This window comes from Lepidochelys kempii, chromosome 7 (genome assembly GCF_965140265.1).
Source record: "Lepidochelys kempii isolate rLepKem1 chromosome 7, rLepKem1.hap2, whole genome shotgun sequence".
Classification (NCBI taxonomy): domain Eukaryota; kingdom Metazoa; phylum Chordata; order Testudines; family Cheloniidae; genus Lepidochelys; species Lepidochelys kempii.
In genome coordinates, this window is record NC_133262.1 from 24,210,113 (window position 1) to 24,232,613 (window position 22,501).

The following is a 22,501-nucleotide window of genomic DNA, read 5'->3' on the forward strand; positions in this document are numbered from 1 at the left end:
TGACAGAACTGTACTAAAGACCCTTCCTAGTGGAGTCTGAACATGTTTGAGCTTGCAAAGCATAGATGAACTGTGTTCCCATTTTAAACCCTGTTCGTATTTGAACAGATTAGAACTGTGCTAAACACTGGCTCCCTGCAGGCCTGATTCTCCTCACCCATAGCAAGCATCAGGAGTGGTTCTCCATCAGCAGCAGCAGAGGGAAGCTGGTAGAAAATAGAGAACCAGGCTCAGAGGATTAAGACTCTTCTTCCAAAAGCTCTCCAGAATACAAGGGAACCAAGAACAAAGGCAGCTCTCTGCAGCTCCAGGGTTCCCTAAGGACAAGCACAGCTGCATATCTATGATTAGTGTCAACAGTAATTTCCAAGGGGGGATAACTGAGTTCAGGTAAGGTAATTACAGACAATTGGTTGCTATGGACCATCCCTTGGCAAGAGATGGGTATTCCAAAAAGTCAGCTCTCACATATCAAAGAAGCTGCTTGTTCCAAAGGCAGATCCACCCTGCACATCTGAGGGTCTGGTTCCCTGGTCTCCAGTGTTCACATGCTGTTCTATAGCAGAGGGAAGCATAGGCAGAGAATACTGTACGCTATCCTGGATACCTCTGAATTCTCTCATTTCCTAGCAAAGCACAGCAATGAAGGAATTTATTTAAAACATTGGTTCTCAGACTCATTTAATCAGGCCCCCCTTTTTTGTGTCTGTAGTCAGTCATTTACGCCCGCCCACCCCAAGTACATATACCACCACCCAGCTCTGAAGGCAGAACAGAGAGCAGCAGCTATTGGCCGGGTGCCCAGCTCTGAAGGCAGCGCTGCCCAGCGGCACGTAAGTAAGGGAGGCAATGTGAAAAGTGATATTTGTTAATATCACTTTCCACAACAAACTTAGTGCCCCACTGCCATCCTTCTGTGCTGCTGTTGCCACTCCAGGGCTGACAACCCCCAAGTGAGGGACTGGGGGAGGGCAGCCTGAGTGGCAGGGCTCCAGCTGTCCCCTTTATTCCCCACTTCCTGGGTGTGCATGGCCTTTCTGCACAGCCCCAGCCACCCAGGGCTGACAGCCAGAGCATGTTTGTTTTTTTTTAAAATTATTATTTAAAAAAAGAGGGCAGCAGCTCCGTTGACACATTCCCATGCCTCCCCTGGGAGGCCCATCCCATAGTTTGAGAATGGCTGATTTAGAGGTATTGTTCAGCTAAATCACCATCAAGGGGCATAGGGGAGAGAAGGCAACTGTGCACAACTATGCAAAGGGCATAAGCATCAAAAAGGGAGCACTATTTAGAGTGGAGGAAGGGGCTGTAACTAGGAGTAATGGGAGAAAATGAAACAGGGAAAAGTTTAGAGAGAGTATTAGAACAACATTAGCAGCATGGTCCAATAGACTGCAGAGTAATCTTCCAAGGCAAGTAGCTAAAAATCATTTAACTCATTGAAAACTAGACTGGTCAAAGCCCTGCAGAACAATCCTGCATTGTCTGGGGGATGGAAGACTGATTATGTCATCCAGGCCCTCTCTAATTTATCTGAAATTGCCCTGTTCCACAGGGTGTTCCCGCTCCTTCCTCTACTTGATGCCACTGTCCCACACTAGCCCTTGGAACTTGGGAGGTGGGGGGAAGGAGAGAGATGAGCCTCTCTCACACTTTCAAGATACGCTGGTTATGCAAGATGTTTCCAAATGTGGATTTTCTCAGATTGAGGCTGCCCTGATGGGGCAGCACAGAGCAGTATTAGTAACAGGGACCCTGCCAACCACTTCAGAGTTGACACAGAAGAGTCCAGATGTCAAGTATATTGGGACTGGATTATTCAGCAACTCATTCTCAAGCCTCTTGTAAGAGTCTGAGCAAAAATCCATTGCAAGCCAGTAAGCAGAGGATTGAATTCCCATCACTCTAGGCTCCAATATCAACCATCCCTATGTTCTCTACCAGGCTGCTTCTGTCTAAAGGTTGCACACAAAGGACAAAAAGGTTAGTTGTGCAGTGAATAAATCCCTTTATTTTCTTTACAGCTGGTGGGCTGCTCAAGACACCATCAGCATTTCTAAAAGCCCTGATCGCCAAAGCATGCAGACACACTGGGGAACCTACAGACAAATACTGTTTCAACAATCCTCAGCCAAACCAGCAGCAAGAAGATTTCCCCATACTGCCTTGTAGCTAACAGGTAGTTCTTTCCAAAGAAGATAGCTCTAGTGAAGAGAAACTATGTGAAGGGTTACATAAATGGATTCCCATTTGCCCACCTTACAGCTGTCCTCTTCTACCTCCCACCAACTACAAAGCTTGCTGGCAGTATTAGACTCAACCAGCTCACCTAGCCCAGCTACAGGGCAGATGCAGCTAGGGAAGGCAACAAAGAGGGTTAGGGTCTAATTGCAGCCATAAACAGAGGTGGAATTGTTTATTGGTCCTACAAGGTTTCAGGCAAAAGGGAGCAGGTTATTAAGTGTTCTGGGATTTAGATGTGTGTCTAACAAGCTAGAACTTGCAATGTTAGTTTCAGTTCAAACTGCATCAAGAATATTTAACAGTTTCAAACATGCCTAATACATGCAATGAGTTCAGAAACACCAATTCTCATTAAGAATCCAGATTTGGCACAAGTTGCTTAGCTCACTGGATTAGTCTTGAATTCGATGACTAACTCTTGGAAGATTTTACATTTTAAAATCCACTTGTCAGGGCAATGTCTAGAAATTAAGTGAGAATTCAATGAATATTTATATCCACAGAACAAAACTTTAAATGAAAAAACATGTTGCAATTTAAGAACAGAGAAATTGTGAGCTAGCGCCACCTCGTGGGAAGTATCTGCGTTACCACTGTGCAAAGCTTTTCAGCAAAAAGTGCTATTTGGGTCAATGAACATTTCACACTGGTGTTGATGCTGATGTTTTTCAATTCACCAAATATTCTGAAGAGTTTTAGTTTCTATTTGATCTGAAACTCCTAGCAAACTAAAACAAACAGTTATTGGCACAGTTCTAATTTGCCCCTCCATATTGTATATTTTCAGTCTGACCATACAGTCAGCTTTCCACAGATATCCTGTGAATTTCATGCCTGTGAAAGATGCTGGACTGACAACACAGGAGCTGGGTGGCTAGTGGAGACCAACCAGGTATAGCAAAAAGCAGGATAAGTTTCCTCCACTCTGCCCTGAATGCCCACCTCAACCCAACACAGACTCCAGGGATAAGATAGTTCAGTCTCCATGGTGCAGTCAGTTCTTGGCCTCTCAAACACTGTTAAAGATAGGACTGATTATTAGTGGTTTGTCTGATGGGGACACTTATCTATTTAGTTTCTGTTTAGGTCCTAATCATTTCACACAGAACAAGGACATCAACCAGTAACAAGTTTTGATCAATACTGACTTAGCCCACATTTAACCATCAGCCTCAAGATGAAGGGTCCTGAACCCCATTCTCAAGCCTCTGTGCCATTAGACACCCATTTTCCTCTCCTTTACCAGTAGGACTAGTGCACAGGGGCCCCAGTCAGATCAGCGCCCCTGGTGCCAAACACTGTGCACAAACAGTAAAACCATAGTGCCTCGAAGAGTTGTACCACGCTACTGTTGAACCACAGCAGTGTGTACATCATGTGCCCAGTGGCATCCTGACAGCCTTCCTCCAGAGGAACAAACTACTTGTACCTGGACTAGAAATGAGAGCTCTGAGCCAAAGTGGAGGCGGTGTGTGCGCACACATTGGTACGCTACCGCAGTTCAGAGGCTCTCTCTGAAAAGAATCTGAATGGACAGGAATGCTGGTGCACTCTTGGAAATAAGGAGGTGGGAAGTGAGCTGAGAACTTGGATCCAAATCACTCATTCTAGAGAAACAAGCCACAATTTCGACCTCTCGCCTAGGCCAAGCTGTCTGCTCAAGTGATGCTGTTCATAGCTTAGGACTCGCGGGTAGTGAAGCTTGGTGTGTCTGACTCACAGGAAAGAGCAAAAGACTTGAATCAATACAGTTAAGTTTCATCACAGAGCACAAGGCTACCACTCTCCTTACATGTACTGCCCAATTGGATGGCAGCTCTATCACTTTCGCTCCTGATCTTTGTGGCTGTTCAAATGCTGATGCTTGCTGGGTAGCAGCAGAGCAGATGAACTTGTTTCTGAAAGCAAAATTTTAGTCCAAGGTTGCCCCTTGACTCAGGGCACAGAGAAATAAAATACTAAGCAACCCCTTGGGTGAAGCCAGCTAATCTGTGCCCATCAAAAAGGTGCCGGTGAGTAACAGTTCTGTTTGTAGGCACTGTAAAGAGGCGCAAGGAAGAGCTGTATTAAGGAAGAGTGAAAATTAGAGACATTCATCTTTCTGTTCTAGCCTGGTGCCACAGAACGAGAGACCAGTGTCAAAGGTGTCTCTGCAGGCTATGGCAGTGACTGAACAGCAAACACAGAGTGCAATCCCACAGCGAAGGGAAGCAAAACATTTTTTTCCATTTTCCTTCAAGGGAAGAAGGAACTTTGGAGCATTTATAGAAACTGACAAGAGGCCCAAATATCAAAAGGCTTTGCAAGATTCCTTCTCCATGGCCCTCCTCAATGCACCCCAATCCAGACCAACAGCGTCCCTGTTGGTCTTCAGCCACCTGCGTGTTATACTGGTCTGCAAAGGTGAAAGGCAAGAGCAATGACTCCAGGCATCACTTAACTCAGTATACCCTATCACAGCCCAGCTACTAAAGTTGCATTTTTGCCAGTGCTAATGCTGGTCCAGTGTGTCACCAACTTGGAGAGGTTCATGAAAGAACTTCCACCCCACACCTAGCCAACAGTGGCACTTTGCCATAAACACCCATGAGAGCCAACTCCATTTAAATTATATTTATTTGGCTCGGTTAGTTTTAACAGTTAAGACAAATGTTTGTACAGCGCTTACAGCAAGGTCCATCTTGCCACTGCCACACAGGAGATTCAGACACAGATCCACCCCTTGGGAGCACCATCCCAGCCCAAGACGTCTCCATTTCCATTCTGCAGGAGGCACAGCCTAGAAACGGAGCCAGTACATGGCGCTGCGGATCCGGTTGTAGTCTGGGAGCTGTTCGATGGGACCTGAGTAGGCAGAGGAGAATTAGTCACTTAGAATAAAGTGAAGAGATCCACCGTCAGCTTCTCAATTCTATTGCTCTCTGATCCAATGATGCCACCACACAGACTCAAATCCTTACATTAAAACCTCAGTCCAACAGTAGGAAGAAACAAGTCTATAAAGACAGTTTAACTGGACAGTGGTTTTTAACACTATTTCCCATTTGTCTTGGAAACCCCTTTTCTTATAGCTCCCCTTTGAAGATTCAAACTTAATCTTGGAGATCACTGTGCGGAGGAGGGGAATCCACCAGGCCCTTAAGGGAGGGAAGATGCTTGGGCAAGTTTTCCAAGGGGAACATCTCCTTGGCCGACAGACAGACATGGCAGAGTAGCACTGCAAGGAGTCCAGCCCATTGATTCTTACATTGACTGATGTCACCACAGAGTAAGGAGATGACATTTGGCGGGCACTATTGCGGACCCCACTCAGATTGAAACTCCATTGTTAATCACATCTCTGTAGCCTGTAACAGAGTGGGAGGCTAGCCAGCAGCCCAAAGCCATTGTCTTAGCAGCTGTACCTAACTAGATTTTCAAAACATACTCTGATGAACATGCTTCAGCATATCGATGCACAAAGGCAGGGGAGACAGTAGTGAAGTTACCAGAAGGGTAAATTAGAGGGAGAAAAGCCAGAACTACAAAATTACTTTATACAGAAAACTGCCAGAGATCCACCAAGCAGACACCTTGCTCTCCATTATAAACAAAGACTCAACAATGTTGGTTGCTTTTCAACCTGTGCGTATAACCAGGTCACTTACCTACTGCTGCAACTGCTGGGCATTTGTCATAGATGTATTTGCTGCAGACCTCCTGTACCATCCTGGCATCCACAGCCTAACAGGAAATGACAAGAACAGGCAACAAATCATGTTTCTGATAGACACACATTTACACAAACTAAAAGCCACTCACTCAACTACCACACAATCAGACTGCCAAAGACCAAGAGATTTGACCCTTTCTGCTTATCTGTTCAATATGATGCTGCTTTGAAGTTATTTGGCTACTTGTCTGCCAGGACAGCTTACAGTCTCCATGAGAAATTCCTCTTGGCAGGATATGGAAACCCGTTCCGGTCTATGTAACTAAAGTCCCTCAAGTTATGTATCAGATGTAGTGCTCCACAAGTGCCAGAGATTGCACACACAGGGCCAGGCAACGAAGCTCCTTATTATATGGCTCTTGCAAGACTGCACCCACTATGTATCTTACAGAGGGAGCTTGGGGATAAGTATTAAAAATGAGGGAGTCTGACAAATCAACTTAGAAGTGAAGATTAAGAGTTCAACAAGAGCCATACTTGACCAGAAGGAAGAGTCAGCACAAGGGGAGCCTTTAGGGAAGATCCCCTGAAATACCTGTTAAAGAACACTTCCCTCTCAATATTACTCTAATGCTGCAATAGCAAAGCCAAATGGATAAGCAAAGGAGAACTTTATGAACCAGCTTTCTGCTCATGAGTAAAATATTCTGGGTGGAATCTCTCAAACCATTTCTAGTTCCGGCTTCTGGTTAGAGAGGGTTTAACTGGCATATACTCACTGAAACCTTTCCGGCTGAAACTGTATCCTGGCCACCTCCTCAGAGGTGGATTCACTCAAATGAGGCACATCACTAATGCTATAGGCACGCAAGTCACTTAACATGGTTATATGTTGTACTACTAACCTACAAGGGACGAACCAGCATCTAGACCTAGGGTGCAGGAAGGTGGTGTGACAACACAGAACACAAGTATAGCCTTATTTTGGCAATTCCACGATACATATATTTCAGTTGTTTAACACTGACCCTGCCTCTGACTTGCCAGGATAAACAGTCTAACTAAACAGGTAAGTGCCTTAGATGCCCAGTTTCTCAGCAGCAAGTTTTATGCCCAGTAACAAACACCTGGAGTAAGGTTAATGGGGCTCCCGTAACAACTGATACGTACAGCAATTCTGGCATCCCACTCAGCTAAAGATATACGGCGTCCATAGTTCAAAAGATGACTCCCAATATTTTCACATAAAGGTGTGGTACCTGGGAAAGATGTAGAGATTCGTTAGGAAAGACCTCACGTTTTGAGCAAGACAGTCAAAGGCCTTCCAACACATCACAGCTAACGTTATGTTTATGTCCTGGAAGTCATGGAATCTGTGACTTCCAGAGACCTCTGACACATTCTCTGCTTCAGCCCCAGCGCTGCAGGACTCTGGAGCTGGCAGCCAGCGGGGCCCTGGCCAGGATTCTGGCGACAGCAGCAATAGGGGGCCCCCTGCAAGGTTGCAGTGACAGACTCCTGAGGAGGCCCTTTCTCAGGGTTCCAATGACAGGTGACAGCCTCGCATGGGGGATGCCTTGGGCGAGTGGCTGGGGGTGCCCCATTTTCTCTTTGGGAAATATGGTCACCTTGTAGCTCCCAGCTGCCATGGGTGGAGGGAAACCCCCCCCCCCCTGCAGTTTCCAGCTGCTGCCAGCAGCGTGGGGAACCCCACAGCTGAGAGCCACCACGGTGGCAGGGGAAACCATGGAGCCAAAGCAGCAAAAGTCAGACAGGTCACGGCTTCTGTGAATTTTTGTTTATTGCCCATGACCTGTCCATGACTTTTAGTAAAAGTAACCATGACAAAATCCTAGCCTTAGTCATAGCATGACCACCAGTTTGGAAAAAAGTATGCAAGCAGCCCATACCATTAGCCAGCTTCCAATAACCCAGCACCCACGTGCTCCTTTAGTAGGCCATCCCAGGCAGCTCCAGTGGGGAACAGAGAAATGCATTATGACTTCCACCTCTGGAGACCATGGTTCACACCTAACTTGGGTCATAACTGAAATCAGCTTGATGGTCTCAACCTTGCCCTTGGTCGGCATCACAAGGGTGGTGCCTAATTTGTTTTGGCACTGCCACCTTTGCTCAGGAGAGACCCATGGATTCAGGATAGCATGGAGCGTTACAGACTAGGATTCAGAATTAACAAAGCTGGGGTGGTAACCTAGGACAGAAACAGAGGATACGCCAGGTCAGGGCTGAGGAGCAACCTTGCACACTGCTTGCCAGTAGCACCTTGCTTCTAGCCAGAGCTCCTCCTTTCCAGGAAGGCCAGAACTTGGAGCTGTTAAAAAATGCAAAGCAGCTGTTCCTTAGATTAGAACATACCATCCAGCTGAGCCACCAGGGCATTCCGTAGGATGTTCTTGGCTCTCTTCACCTCCCCATCTGTTGCACTGGTGCACAGACGCATCCTGAACAGGAATCAGAAGGAATAAGGGGCTCTCAAAGACATTCCACTAGTACAAGATGAGAAGCGATTACCTCCACCCACATTTATTTTGAACACTGCCCCTCGATTTTCAACCTCTTATACAAACTGAATACTAGGTCTTCAACCCTCTTGCTACTAACTAATACACCAAGAACTAACCTTCCCCATGTATTGTTCAGAGTGGCTAAGAACTCAACAACAAGTAGCACAGAAAACTGACAGCTGACTGAAGCAAGCTCAATGCAAGTCTAGTCAGAGCATACATGGGGGGAAATGACAAATACCTTACCCGAGCAGTCACAATTGGGAGCACCTCAATGGCAGGTGTGTCACTCCAACTTGGCAGCAACAAGAAAGCAAAGGGACCAGGGCATGCTGCCAGCTGTTAGTCCTGTTATAAACTTCAATCACTCACAATCTCTGCTGCTAGGGTTGTTAAGGGTTGCAAAATGGGAGTCAGTCACTGACCACTGTCAAGGGATTCCAATTCCTGAGGGTTCTGTGCAGTTTGGTAGGTTTCCTACAAGTCTTACATCCCTTTCTCCCACCCAGTGTATTTAGATAGCAACCTCGCGGGGGCAAGGACTGTTTCCTGCTCTATGCGTACAGTTCCTAGCACAGGGGGCTTCTCCAATTCTGGTTGTAGCCTCTAGGCACTGCTGGAAGACACATCAAACTCTAAGAAAGACTAAACAATGTAACGTGCCTTTACATTGCCTCCTGGCAATGAATGGTCTCCAGCACCAAGGCATTTACCAGTCAGTCAACAGGACTCAGACTGTGCATTATGTATCACCAGGTCACCTTTCTTAAGTGTAACATGATGAACAGACTGTGCCTTTCACATGCTCTGGGAAAGGCAACCTTGTTTGGGGATAAGAGACCCCAACACTAGAACAACCTCTAATGCACCAAAACAAACAGGGACCACAGCCATCATTCAGGGAGGTCAGGGGGATAAAACTAGAACAATGGGGTGAGATTAAGACAAAGGAAGATTCAGGTGGGATATGAGGAGTCATTTCTCTTACAGCCTGAAGAGTTTCTTCTCAAGGTAAGTTGTGGAAGCCGCACAGGAAAGGATTAACATGAGATAAAACTCTAGAAAGCACAGGACTCTTCTTGACAGTATGTGGGCTTGAACTTTGTAGGATACAATAAGTTCTCTGCTAGATCTAGTCTCCATAATAGGGACTGATTACATGCAGCAAATCACACTCACCACTCTCCCTGAGCAAAATGCAGTGTATCTTCTATGTTCAGAGCATCAGAAACAAAATGGAGTCCAAAGAGGCCTGTGTCAGAGTAGCAAGTGTTGAAGGTCTGGAAACTTTGACAGAGTTTATTCTCTACTGCAATTGTAGCCAGCCTGCTGGATTGATTCTGCACATAAGTAAACACCCTCAGTGATTCAAATGCTCACCTTTCCTTTGACAGTTCAAATGCCTCCCCCTGAGTGGTTATAGGGTTAGAAGAGCAAACAAGGTACAGAGCTCAGGGGGGCACTCCAGGCTCTACCCTACAGAGATGACAAGCTTTCATGGTAGAAAGAGTGTACAGCCTGCTGAACGCTTTTACATCTCACTAAACTTCCTCCTTTCCCAGCACTGCACTCTGAAGGTGGTACTTGGTACCATTCCAGAAGGGTACCACAAGAAAAGTGGGGGGATATAGGGAGTAGGTGGCCTGAAATTAGAGTGGACTATACTACAGGCATGCCCTGCCAGAGGGAGTCTCTATACAGAGATAAGAGAGGTGTACATTGGGTTTTAAACAGGTCCTCACCACACTGCAGTTGTAAGATGTGCCTGTGTCTTAGGGATACACATTACCCTGCCCTGCTTAAATACTATCACCACTAAATGAACATTTCATTGTTGCATCACAGGACAAGTTTACGGAAAGGATACTCAGGGGTGCGAGCACCTTGCTGGGAGTTGTCCTACTCAGTCCTATTCTATATTGCTGAGGATCTGCTGTGCAGCAATCCTCTCTGAGAAAGCTGCATATAGCTCTCCAGAGACAGCTAGCAGGACCTCCTTGCCACACCCCATCCAGCCCAAGAGGTGTCCCAGATCAGCCCTGGTCAGCATTTCTATCCTGCCTTCTGGATTCACAAACTCCATTTCATGGGAACATTTCATAATTCAATATTATACATAACAGCTTCCCGCTCAAGGAGATCATAATGTTAAGTCACTACAGCTGACTCAACGCCATGCTCCCAAGTTTCTTACCTTACCACCACCAAAGGTGCGGTCATAGTGCCCTATGATGAAGTTAGCTACAAGAAGGGGAATATTGTCTGGATTGGACCATCCTGGGCCCTCCACTGCAATAGCAACATGAGCCAAGGGTAAGGCGTCATCTCTGACACGGATCTGAAAAACATCAAGGGGCATGGTAAGAGCAGAGTGAGCATTGTGGCCTTCTCTCCAGGGTCTTATACAAAGCATGGGTTGATAAATTAGGGGATTTGGTGTGGTCATGGGCAAGATCAGCTAGCCTTTCACCTTTAAGTTCTTGTATGTAATGTCCCATTCACATCACCAGATGCATCTGGTTTCTAGACTCCATTAGGTCATAGATGAAAGTACTAGCCTCAATAAGTTCCTAGGGGATTTTGATCACATCTACAACCAAAACATTTCTGCAAGACTGGCAGAGCTCAGTAGGGGTCTCAAGACTAGAACAGCGGGGCCTGCTGTTGGTCAGGACTGAGGTGCCATCTACTCACATAAAGAAAACATACAAGTTTACACAGAGATTTCATCCCCTAAGTGACCAGGGGATAATGTCACAAAGGTATGCTTTGTACTCAAAGCAATCTGCTGTTGCTGAGAAGAATTTACCTCACTCCCAGTGAAACGGCAGGGTGGGGGGATGGGCACCGCATCCTCCGTGTATTCAAAGGGAACTCCACTCAAGTGCTGCCTAGCAAGGTCTACCAATTCTGTGTGGGAAACACCTGGAAAGGGGAACAGAAGGTACAAGAAATCAGTACAGCTGCTTGAGCCTCTGAAATGCAAGGAAGAAAAAAAAATATTATGTTCCATATAACAGAAAAGAGCCTGAGAGAGACCACTTTGGAGTCTAAACATCAATTTTAAAATATCAAGACTTCCTAGAGCATTGTTTCTCAAACACGGCCACCATGGCTGCCTTTTCTTGTGGCCACAGCCTCCTTGGTGGTGATGGGGGGCGGGGGAGGTGAAACCGCAGCTCCTCCCCTGGGGCTGCCAGTAGTGATTGGGCCCTGCCCCACTCTGAAACCAGAAATGCCAGAGGAACAGGCAGCTGGTGTGAGTTCCCCACATATCCTGCGAGTAGTGGGGCTCAGGCTTCAGCCCTGGGGTGGCGGGCTCTGGTCATGGGCTCTACCCACATGGCAGTGGGCTCTATTCCCAGGCTCACCACTCCCCCCTGTTGCCCTGGTCCCCACTGCCTCCTCCAGCCCTGGGCTCCGGCTGCATGGCAGCGGGCTCCATCCCCCAGGCTCTGGCCAAATGGCTCCAGGATCTGGCCCCAGCTGGGCGGTGGGTGCTGGCCTCCGGCTCACCACCCCGTGCCCGTCGCCCTGGGCCCCGCTGCCTTCTCCATCCATGGGCTCCAGCAGCAGGCTCATCCTATCTCCATCATCCCTGGCCCCCATTGCACCCTCCAACCCCGGACTTCAGCTGCACAGCAGCAGTCTCTGGTCCTCGGCCCCAGGTGCTGGCCCCCCACTGCTTCCTTACCTACCTCCCCAGAGAGGGCTTAATTTAGCCCCAGTAAGCTGGGAGCTGAATAAATCTGCCATGAAAAGTGATATCTGTATGTTAGTTAATATCACTTTTCACTGCCTGCCACCCAGCTAATAAATCTTAAAAAAAAACAACGGAAGACAAGAACACGCAAAGCACCTTATTTTTGTTTCTTTTCTGTTTAGGTCCAGTAAAGAACAGAGACAACGGTACATTACTTTTATTACTGAGTTTGAAAATAACCCCTACACAAATCACAATGCTTTGGACATGTATATGTGCATATTTGTTTGTTTTTCCTACAGTTAATTAAGTATTTTAGGAAAAATTGTCAGCAGCCACCAGCAAGAGTTGGTGGCTGCACTCTGAGGCCACCAAAAATTTTGTTGAGAGAACCCCGCTCCTAGAGTCCCAGAAAACTAGCACTTACCTCCAGCAGCTGCGAGGACCATGCGAGGGGCCTTGTAGTGAGTGTCAATGTAGGCGGCTAGATCTGCACGAGTCAGACGCCTAAAGAGCATACACAACATTTTAATATCCCAACAATCCAAGTATGGAGGAGATAGGTTGAGCTGTGAGGGCTGGGTGGTCAGGGAAGGCAGGTACTCAATACAACGGAAGAGACAACACTCCCTTGGTTATAGTAAGAACATCTCCTGGGAATCGGTCATCTAGCCCTCCCCTGTGCTGTACCCTGGAGACCACAATGCTTAGGGAATTGGGACTAGGATACTGAACCTTTCACTTCTATGTCTCCAGTTCAAATCCAGCCTATATCACTTGTGACCAGAAATCATTACTTTCCAATGGTTGTTTAGTAGCCTATGTGAAGTGACGTGATCTCTATCTACTTGCTAATGGGTAAGTGTCCATGGTCAAGGCCACCACCATAATGGCACTCCTAGCTGGTGATCTCAGAGGCACCACAGACTAGATACAGGAGAGGGCTGCACTCTTGGCCTAAACAGTCAATCCCCCCTAGTTAGGGCTGAGGCACAATGGTGGAGAATATGTGAGAGAAGCTTGTGTAGCACTGCTCGCCCTAGGATCAGGCCTAGTACAACAGGACTTCAAACTCCAAAATTGATAATACAGCATCCATCACCAGCAGTGGGAAGCACAGAGTCAAGGCAAAAATTGTAAGTCTATGGTGAACAGATCAGCCACGTGTATAGCACTACCTGCTGCGTGCAAATGGGTAGGGTTGGCTTGCCTTCCTTGTGCAAATACTTTTGTTGCTGATGTGCTTTACTAGCAAAGACCTTTCCACCCTCACTGCACACAGTTGCATGTAGTTGTGGTTATGCAGCTCCCTTTTTATCAAGTTCAGTGATCCATAACAGGAACTGTGTGCTCCCAAGCATTGTGTGTTAGCGGAAGGAGGACTGTCTTTGGGTGTATATCATACTCCAGACCTAAAAGAGTGGATTTGCTGCTCACTTGATGTTCTCAGTGGTTCCCTCGACAGTGCGGCTCAGGGCAGTGCCTTGGAAAGCAGTCGCATGAAGATAGTCAAAGACTACATCTGTCAAGTTGCTGTCAATTTCCTGCAGCTCCTGAAGGATGGTGCTCCGTTCCTTCTCGATCTCAGAATCCTCTAGGCTGCAGTTCTGCACAATGTCAGCCAGAATCTCGACAGCTATAATACACACACACAATTTCAGCAATTTCTTTACCTGGCCACTACAGACTGCAGCAAGAAACTGAAGACAGGTCATAATCTGGAGAAGGAAGGGGTATGGACTGAAATAAACACTCTACCAAGACTCAGCAAAAAAGGGGGAATGTAGGAGACCATGATGGGATAGGGTATGTGGGGCAAAATGGGCTAACATACTAGCTGTTCACCTAGGTTCAAGTCTCCATCGGGTCACAAAACAGATAAAATTGAATGGTTTCAATAGGTAGAAATTTCAACATTAAAAATCATTTCTCATCTTGGCATAACAACATTTTGCTTTTCAGAGGCATTATAAGACTGGTACAGGAATTACATAGCAGTTCAGGGGTTCCGTACGCTGGCAATGCAGTGTGGGTGCCTAAAACTGGAAGAGATGAGGCTGCATGTCAGGAGTCAAATGTGTAGGACACTTGCAAAAAACTTGCTATGTCTATGGTTTGTCATAGCTAGTCCTGTAGGTCCTTGCTCTTGTGGGAAAATACTACTTCCCAAAAGACACATGAAATCTGCATATGGCAGCAAGGAGCTGCACTGAAAACAGAACCCACAGGAGCTCCATTGAGCATTTCTGACCGTTAATCATAGAATCATAGAATATCAGGGTTGGAAGGGACCCCAGAAGGTCATCTAGTCCAACCCCCTGCTCAAAGCAGGACCAATTCCCAGTTAAATCATCCCAGCCAGGGCTTTGTCAAGCCTGACCTTAAAAACCTCTAAGGAAGGAGATTCTACCACCTCCCTAGGTAATGCATTCCAGTGTTTCACCACCCTCTCAGTGAAAAAGTTTTTCCTAATATCCAATCTAAACCTCCCCCACTGCAACTTGAGACCATTACTCCTTGTTCCGTCATCTGCTACCATTGAGAACAGTCTAGAGCCATCCTCTTTGGAACCCCCTTTCAGGTAGTTGAAAGCAGCTATCAAATCCCCCCTCATTCTTCTCTTCTGCAGGCTAAACAATCCCAGCTCCCTCAGCCTCTCCTCATAACTCATGTGTTCCAGTCCCCTAATCATTTTTGTTGCCCTTCGCTGGACTCTCTCCAATTTACCCACATCCTTCTTGAAGTGTGGGGCCCAAAACTGGACACAGTACTCCAGATGAGGCCTCACCAATGTCGAATAGAGGGGAACGATCACGTCCCTCGATCTGCTCGCTATGCCCCTACTTATACATCCCAAAATGCCATTGGCCTTCTTGGCAACAAGGGCACACTGCTGACTCATATCCAGCTTCTCGTCCACAGTCACCCTAGGTCCTTTTCCGCAGAACTGCTGCCTAGCCATTCGGTCCCTAGTCTGTAGCTGTGCATTGGGTTCTTCCGTCCTAAGTGCAGGACCCTGCACTTATCCTTATTGAACCTCATCAGATTTCTTAACTGAGTTAACTGAGTTAACGCTACCCATCTTCCCAAACCTCACAGTACGGCAAAGGATGATCAAAGTCACTCTCTCACCCAGCAACATTATTAAAGGCTATATACAGAACAGTAGTATGGTAGGCCGCAAAGGCTTATTTTAGAAGAATATGAAGCTGAAGGCTTGAGCACCATTCCATGACTATATGCTCATCAATTAACTATTCAGGATCTGCAAATGCTCAGATTCCCTGGGTACTAAGTGAATCATAGCCTTGGAGTCCCTGCTTTATCCCACTGGCACATAACAAGAGACATTAAAAACAAACAAACCAAAACTAATATTTCTCTGCCCTCAAGCTCTTGATCAGAGACTTAATAGACCAATGGTCACACTACCTCTGGGCAGGTCTTTGGACAGGGCTTTCATGAAGTAGGCAGTCTGCTCCCGGGAGGTATAACAGTTGAGGTGAGCACCCATACTCTCCACTTCCTTTTCAAAAGTGGCACAAGGACGTTTCTTTGTGCCCTAAAAGAAACAAATGTAGCTAGAAATTGGTTAGGTTTTTCCCTGACAACTAAAGAACTAAATTAATGACACAGATCTTCACAGAACTCAGGGTGCCATTTTAGAAGTAGCTATGTTTCATTCCCATCAGATGCCAATAGGTACTTACTAATTAGGACAAATGTAATTTTCAGAATGCCCTAAAATGCTTGTCACCATGAAGTGAGGCTGATCTCCCAGTGAAAGCTACCATAGTATGGCTACTATTCAGCAGGAAGGCCTGCTTGCACTAAAAAAGTGCTGCTCAGCAGGTGGCTGCATTATTAAAAGGCTAGAGACACTCAGCCATAAGGAAAGTTATTTACAGCACTGTTTATTTAATGTGGGCTAAATACTAATACAAGTTTTCTACACTGGTTTCTCCAGTAAATGAGTTACCCCAATATTAGCAGGTTTCAGAGTAACAGCCGTGTTAGTCTGTATTCGCAAAAAGAAAAGGAGTACTCGTGGCACCTTAGAGACTAAGCAATTTGAGCATAAGCTTTCGTGAGCTACAAAATCTGATGAAGTGAGCTGTTGAGCATAAACTTTCGTGAGCTACAGCTCACTTCATCGGATTTTGTAGCTCACGAAAGCTTATGCTCAAATAAATTGCTTAGTCTCTAAGGTGCCACAAGTACTCCTTTTCTTTTCCCCAATATTAGCAGTAAGTCTCCAACTTGTCATATATCCAAATTGTGAGCAACTTCCTTTGCCACAAACTACACGAGTAGCAAAGCAAGAGTGCTTCATTTTTAGTAATTTTCATATATTTACACACACAATTCATATAAATAAAAATAAAATTACTGATGTTAAGTTTAAATAAATTAGGGTTCTTTTTTTTTTTTTTTAAAAAGTGGGCTAAATTTGCATTGTTTAAAATACTTAACTGCATAGAAAAATTGTTCTGGAAGTTCAGGAGTTCGTCACAAGGACCTCTGCACACCCTTCTTGTATGCAGCGCACTGCCATTGATTTTCATGCCACTGACTGGTAAATTCGCTGTTCAGAGCCAGTTAATATTATCCCATGACTAGCATGGGAAACACTAGAGAGAGTTAGGCACGTAAATCCCCTGGGTAGTGGCAAGAGTAGAGTCCCCTGAACACTGACTATGGGAGTCAGTACAAAGATTCAGAGGAACAGCCGTGTTAGTCTGTATTCACAAAAAGAAAAGGAGTACTTGTGGCACCTTAGAGACTAACCAATTTATTTGAGCAGTAGCTCACGAAAGCTCATGCTCAAATAAATTGGTTAGTCTCTAAGGTGCCACAAGTACTCCTTTTCTTTTTACAAAGATTCAGTGCACATTCACAGATAAAATGCCTTTTTAACAGAGAGGGCAGCTTGAACTTTTATTTTGCCCTCATAGGTACCTAAAAAAGCCCCTTATTTGTATTACAGTGGAATCCAGAGGTCCAGATCAGGATTGGGATCCCATTCTGCTAAGCAATATGACAAACAAGAACACTTCCTGCCCTGAAGAGCTTAAGCTCATTTTCCTTCTAACTTACACAAAAAGGTGTGTTCATGCTTTGGTGCCCACACATCTTAAGCAGTGGCAAGTGGAAGAAGTCCAATTTTCTAACATGTATTTGACCCACAGGAATCAGAACCACATATAAATTAAAGTCAGACAGAAAAGCTCAGAGCCCAGAGTGATAGTTCAATCGTAAGTAGTTGCATAGGGTCAATTCCCATGAAAAGTACCAGACCTAGCACATCATCTCACCTTGAATGCCAGATGTTCCACAAAGTATCCTGCTCCATTGTTCTTCTCACTTTCGTAACGGCTACCTACCCCAATCCACACACCCACCTAACAGAAGATAGATGAGGTGAATAAATACAATTAGGAAATACAACTAGCAAAATATGCAAGTTTCCTGTCACTAAGTGTAACACCTGGAGTTTAAGACAACCCCACTGCTAGTACCAGGACATGCCCTTCAATGCTGGTGGCAGTGTAAGTATATATTTTTTTTTAAATAATCTAGTCTATTTATACCATTTACCTTGCCACATAAGAGAATAATTTTCAGAATTTTATCAAAGATGTATTAAGCAATGAATGGCTGTCAGAGTTAAGCGTAAGTAAGTCTGAAAGCTACTTCCATGCAAACGCAGGTGGGAGATCTGGGCAGAGCATGAGAGCATCAATGGACTTTTGAGACATTTGTCGACTCATTCCAAAGCAAGTTGTGCCTTTTATTTAAGCTCCAGTTTGCCTAGAGCCACAGACAAGTAAACACAAATGGCTGAATCTCTGCTGCTAACCTTGGTTCCAACACGGGCTTTGAAAGACTAGTACATTACCTGAACTAAGTTAACAGTGATCATGGGATGATTCCAAACCCATCTTAAACTTACTGTGCACGTAGGCTGGCCGGATTCCTCAGAAGCCACACGGAGGCCATTATCCAGAGAGGTAACTTGCGTCTCTGGAATGTTATGGAGTGCCTGGGCATAGGTAGCTGCACCTCGATTTCTCCCCAAACTCATCAAGGCTGGCTAAAGAGAAAGCCACCATCAAACAGCAACTCACTATAGTACAGAGCTACCAACATATAGATTGCCAAGAGTCACATGACGGTGCAGACATAATAAACTAATCCAGCAGAACACAGTTTCACTTGCTAAAGCTTTCCCACAGTAGGTCCCTAACCATTAACATATATATTTTAAATTATAAGATCTGCCAGTTTCTGAGATCTCTGGATACATGAGCATGGGGGTGGGGGGGGCGATCTTCACAGGTTGAAGGGAAAAGGATGAGAGCAATCAAGTGGGCTCAAGGCAAACCCCAGAAGCAGGAGTTTGGAAGTGGTCCCATTGTTAGGCATTCTTAACATAAATTGAGATCTTTTGCAGGGCTTTAACCTCATCCCAAAATCATAATCTACACCATGGGTCTCCAGAGACTGATATCTGTACCTCTTTACTTTTCTTTCCTATGCTAAGATTTGGGACAGATAAGCAATGAGAGTTTATGTTGTCCTTCAGGTTTGTATATCCCCATTTATCAAACACTCATCTCACAAAGTATATATCTTGGTAGATCTGTACCAAGTGTACAGTGTACATACATCCTCTCCATTGTAGGGATAACACAATGAAAGCGATACATTATAAGCAGCCACTGTAAAGAATCAAGATCTATGTATTTACAATATATGTAGCAGATTAAAATCAACTATGTCACTTCAGATTCAAAGCCCTTACCCGTTCTTTCAGCTTCAGCATAGAGCAACACCACTTATTATTGAGGTTAAGATTTTGTCTCAGTTATTTTTAGTAAAATTCAAGTACAGGTCACAGGCAACAAATAAAAATTCACAGACTCCCATGACCTGTCCCTGACTTTTATTAAAGATGATGGAGACAAAATGGGGCTGATGGCAGGGGGAGGACCGAAGTGTGTATGGCGAGGGTAAGAGGAGATGAGATCCCAAGCACCACTGTGGAAGATGGGGGGGGATCCCCCAGCACAGCTTAAGGCTCAGGTCCACTTCCCCACCCCCAGTTCTAACTGGCCATGAATCAGTAAGATAAACAAATTAAGACAGACTTACTCCACAAGCAACAACAAACATGGTAGAAATGGGTCTTCAGGAAGCTTTTGAATGTAGAAAGGGAAAAGGCCTTGCAGACCAGCTCATTTTTAGAGATGAGCATGGAATAAGGCATGCAGATACTCATAGGAGAATCAGACAAAAAGAGAGTTGAGGGTGGTATCACCAGCAGAAGAGGCAATAGATGGGCAACACAAAATATGGGCCAATAAGAAGGGAAGGGTGAAGAATTATGCAGAGATCTGAAAACAAAGACAAGAAGTCCTTACTTGATATGGAGGAGAAGATAGATTCAAAGGGTGAGAATTATTTTCTCCAATTTTTTTACATTTAATTTGTGTGACAAAGTGGAAATTTTATGTAATAGTTTTGTGAATCCTGTGTACCTCCGTTTCCCCTATATTTTGTATGGCTATGGGGTGGGGGAGGATGGACGACCATTTGGTCTCAGGGCAAGCTAGGCCCAGAAATACATTAGGAAATTACATCAGTATAACTACATTGCTCAGGGGTGTGGAAAATCCACACCCCTAAGTGACGCAGTTAAACCAACCTAACCCCCAGTGTAGACAGCGCTAATTTGACAGAATTCTCACGTTTACAAAGCTACTGCCTCTCAGGGAGGTGGATTAACTAACCTGACTGGAGAAGCCCTCCCTGTCAGCATAGGTAGTGTCTTCACTGAAGTACTATAGCAGCACAGCTGTGCTGTCAGAGACATAAGAGAATGTTGACAAGTGTCTGAGCTTGAAGGGGTCAGAAGACTGACAAGGGGTTAAAAGACTGACATGGCCAACCCCATATCAATGGCAAATCCAATCACCAGAACACTGACACCCAGCAACCAAGGACCCACAGAAAGATGGCTTTCCCCACTTCTCAGCAGGAAAGCAAAGCAAAATCCCACAGGTCGAGAACAAAGGACCGTGGGTGGGTTAAGAGTTGGCTGCTGGAAGGAGCAAGGGCTCTCACCTGAAAATGACCAGGGAGGTCAGATGGCTAAAGAGAGACACAGCCTGAACATGAGGGTTCACAACAGCTTGGCTGGGCTCTGGACTAACCAGAATGGACTTGAACTATGCTTTAAACTTCAGTTCTCTATGCTAATTTAAGGACTTCCAGTGCTGTGCTCCAGTTCAGCAGTAAACCTGAGTGTTTTGATCGTACTGTTTGAGCATCCCTGTAAATACCTGGGGAGGTGCATTAATTCCTGAAAAGCATAAAAGTCTCTACCAGGGGTTTCCCTCAGGTGGACTTGGTGAACAGAGCTCACAGTATGAAGTAGGAGTGCTGAAGCCACAGAGGTTCAGTCTAAAGAGGTGGCATAGCCTGCTCTGAAGGAAGAGCAAGACCTGTACATGGTCTACCACACTGAACAGGTTCCTCCTGGAGATTGCTCCAAAGCAGCACTGCTGTGGATCTGTGACAGTTTGTTCTGTGCATTTTGACAGTATTTTCCATTGTCTGCTACATTGTTTTGTCTAGATAACTGGCTCTTACCCATGTGGATTCTGCACTCAGCAAAAGGGGAAAATTTTCAAAATAGGAAAACATAACTGCAAAACTAAAGAGTTCGGCAGGGGGACTCAGGGCAGGTGTAGCACCTGAAGCTACTTTGAACTGATTTTTAAAAACTGATTGACATTATGCTGACACTGTCATGGTTGAATGATTGGACCTTTGCTGTGGTGGGCTCTAGGAGGTGGAACTTGCTCCCTGCTGAAATTCCCCTATTTAAAATAATCATAATACTGTCAGAATAAAGAGTTGTTGCTTTAACTATCCCTGCTACATCTGTATTACTATTTTCCTCTTTCATCCATTTTCCTCTCTCAACTACAATTTGTTAAGCTTTTACGGGCTTGTCTTAATAGTTTTAAAATCATTTTATTCAATAGAACCCCAAATTGGATAGAAGGATTTCCTTGGATTATGAACCTCAAAACAGAAGGTGCAGTACTCTGCTCCCCCACAGCATCAGAAACGGTACCCAGTTTTAACATACACTAAATGACTTTAGTCAGGAAACAAATGTCTACTTATAGATGCCAACTAGTTGTCTGGTTAAGACTAGCGTCTTAGCCAGAGACCTTCTACTACACAGGAGCAAAGCCTCCCTAATGTATACAGCATCCCAGCACAAACATGGGAACTGGGCACGCTTCAACAAGCGGCTATACGAGCTTTTAAACTTCTTTGACGCTACCGGGATGTATAGGTGCTGGAAGTAGGGGTGCTGCAGCACCCTCCAGCCGGAAGAGGTTTCCATCATGTACAGGGTTTACAAGTTTGGTTCAATGGCTCTCAGCACCTGCACTGCACAAGCTGTTCCAGGGCCGCTGGCTGTATCCCTGCCGGGTGGGCAGGGGCCGTGTAGGATTCAGCCGCCCGCAGGTGCGGCGTTGGCGCTCTGGGTAAGACTGATCGAACAGCAAGAAGCAACGCGAGCAGCCGCGCTCCTTCGCCAGCTCCCAAGCGAAGCCCGCAGGCTGGCTAGGTCCGGCCGCGGGTGTACCGGGGCTCTCGGCAGTAGGGGAAGCGGAATCCGACCGGGCGGAGTTTGGAGCCCGAAGGAAGGGCCCGCTTGCCTCGGACCAGCCAGCGCGGCAACACGCCCCCCCCCCCCCCGACAGCAGCGCCCTGTCCCTCCCCCAACGGGCACGGCTCCTCCGGCCAGCCCCGCGCACCCCGCTCCGGGGGAAGGTCACTGCGAACAGGGACCCTGCCGAGGAACGGCCCCCGCACCGCACTCCCCATCCCTTAGCCCAGCCGCAGCGGGGGGGTGGGGGGGCGCAGACAGAGCCAGGCCTGGGCCACTACCGGTCCCCAGGGCCTCGCCGTCCTTGTGACCTTCCCGGCGGCCAAGGCGGCTGGGCCTGCCCCGGCCCCATCCGCATCCCCTCCCCCAGGCCCCGGCGGGGCAGAGGCGCGCGGCCACTCACCGAGGAGCGGGGGCCCCGCAGAAGGGTTCGGCCCGCGGCACAGCCGGCCCGACACACCGAGGAGGCCGCCATCTTATCCCCTCACCCCTACCGAGGCCGAACTGACCCCGAGCGGAGAGAAAAAGACGCATGCGCAGGAAGACGAGCCCTAAAAGCACAGGAGCGCACGCGCAAGTAGGCAAATTGCCGGGCGATACGCATGCGCAGGGACAGACGCTCGCATGGGCGGAGACTGGGACAGCTGTCTAGAGCAGAAAGGCGCATGCACAGAAATGGGTCT

The 22,501-nt window shown here is 46.4% G+C and overlaps 1 protein-coding gene across 1 annotated transcript; it reads right to left on the reverse strand.

The window, feature by feature from the left end:
- Positions 1-4,842: 4,842 nt before the first annotated feature.
- Positions 4,843-22,358, reverse strand: UQCRC1 (ubiquinol-cytochrome c reductase core protein 1). The gene is made up of 13 exons (XM_073351414.1): positions 22,222-22,358; positions 18,078-18,218; positions 17,440-17,526; positions 15,557-15,686; positions 13,562-13,760; positions 12,552-12,631; positions 11,231-11,346; positions 10,616-10,759; positions 9,601-9,761; positions 8,273-8,358; positions 7,067-7,155; positions 5,892-5,967; positions 4,843-5,088 (listed from the first exon to the last, which is right to left on the reverse strand). The coding sequence occupies exons 1-13, from the start codon at positions 22,291-22,293 to the stop codon at positions 5,024-5,026; spliced, it is 1,446 nt and encodes a 481-aa protein (XP_073207515.1). The 5' UTR covers positions 22,294-22,358; the 3' UTR covers positions 4,843-5,023.
- Between the last annotated feature and the right edge of the window lie 143 nt (positions 22,359-22,501).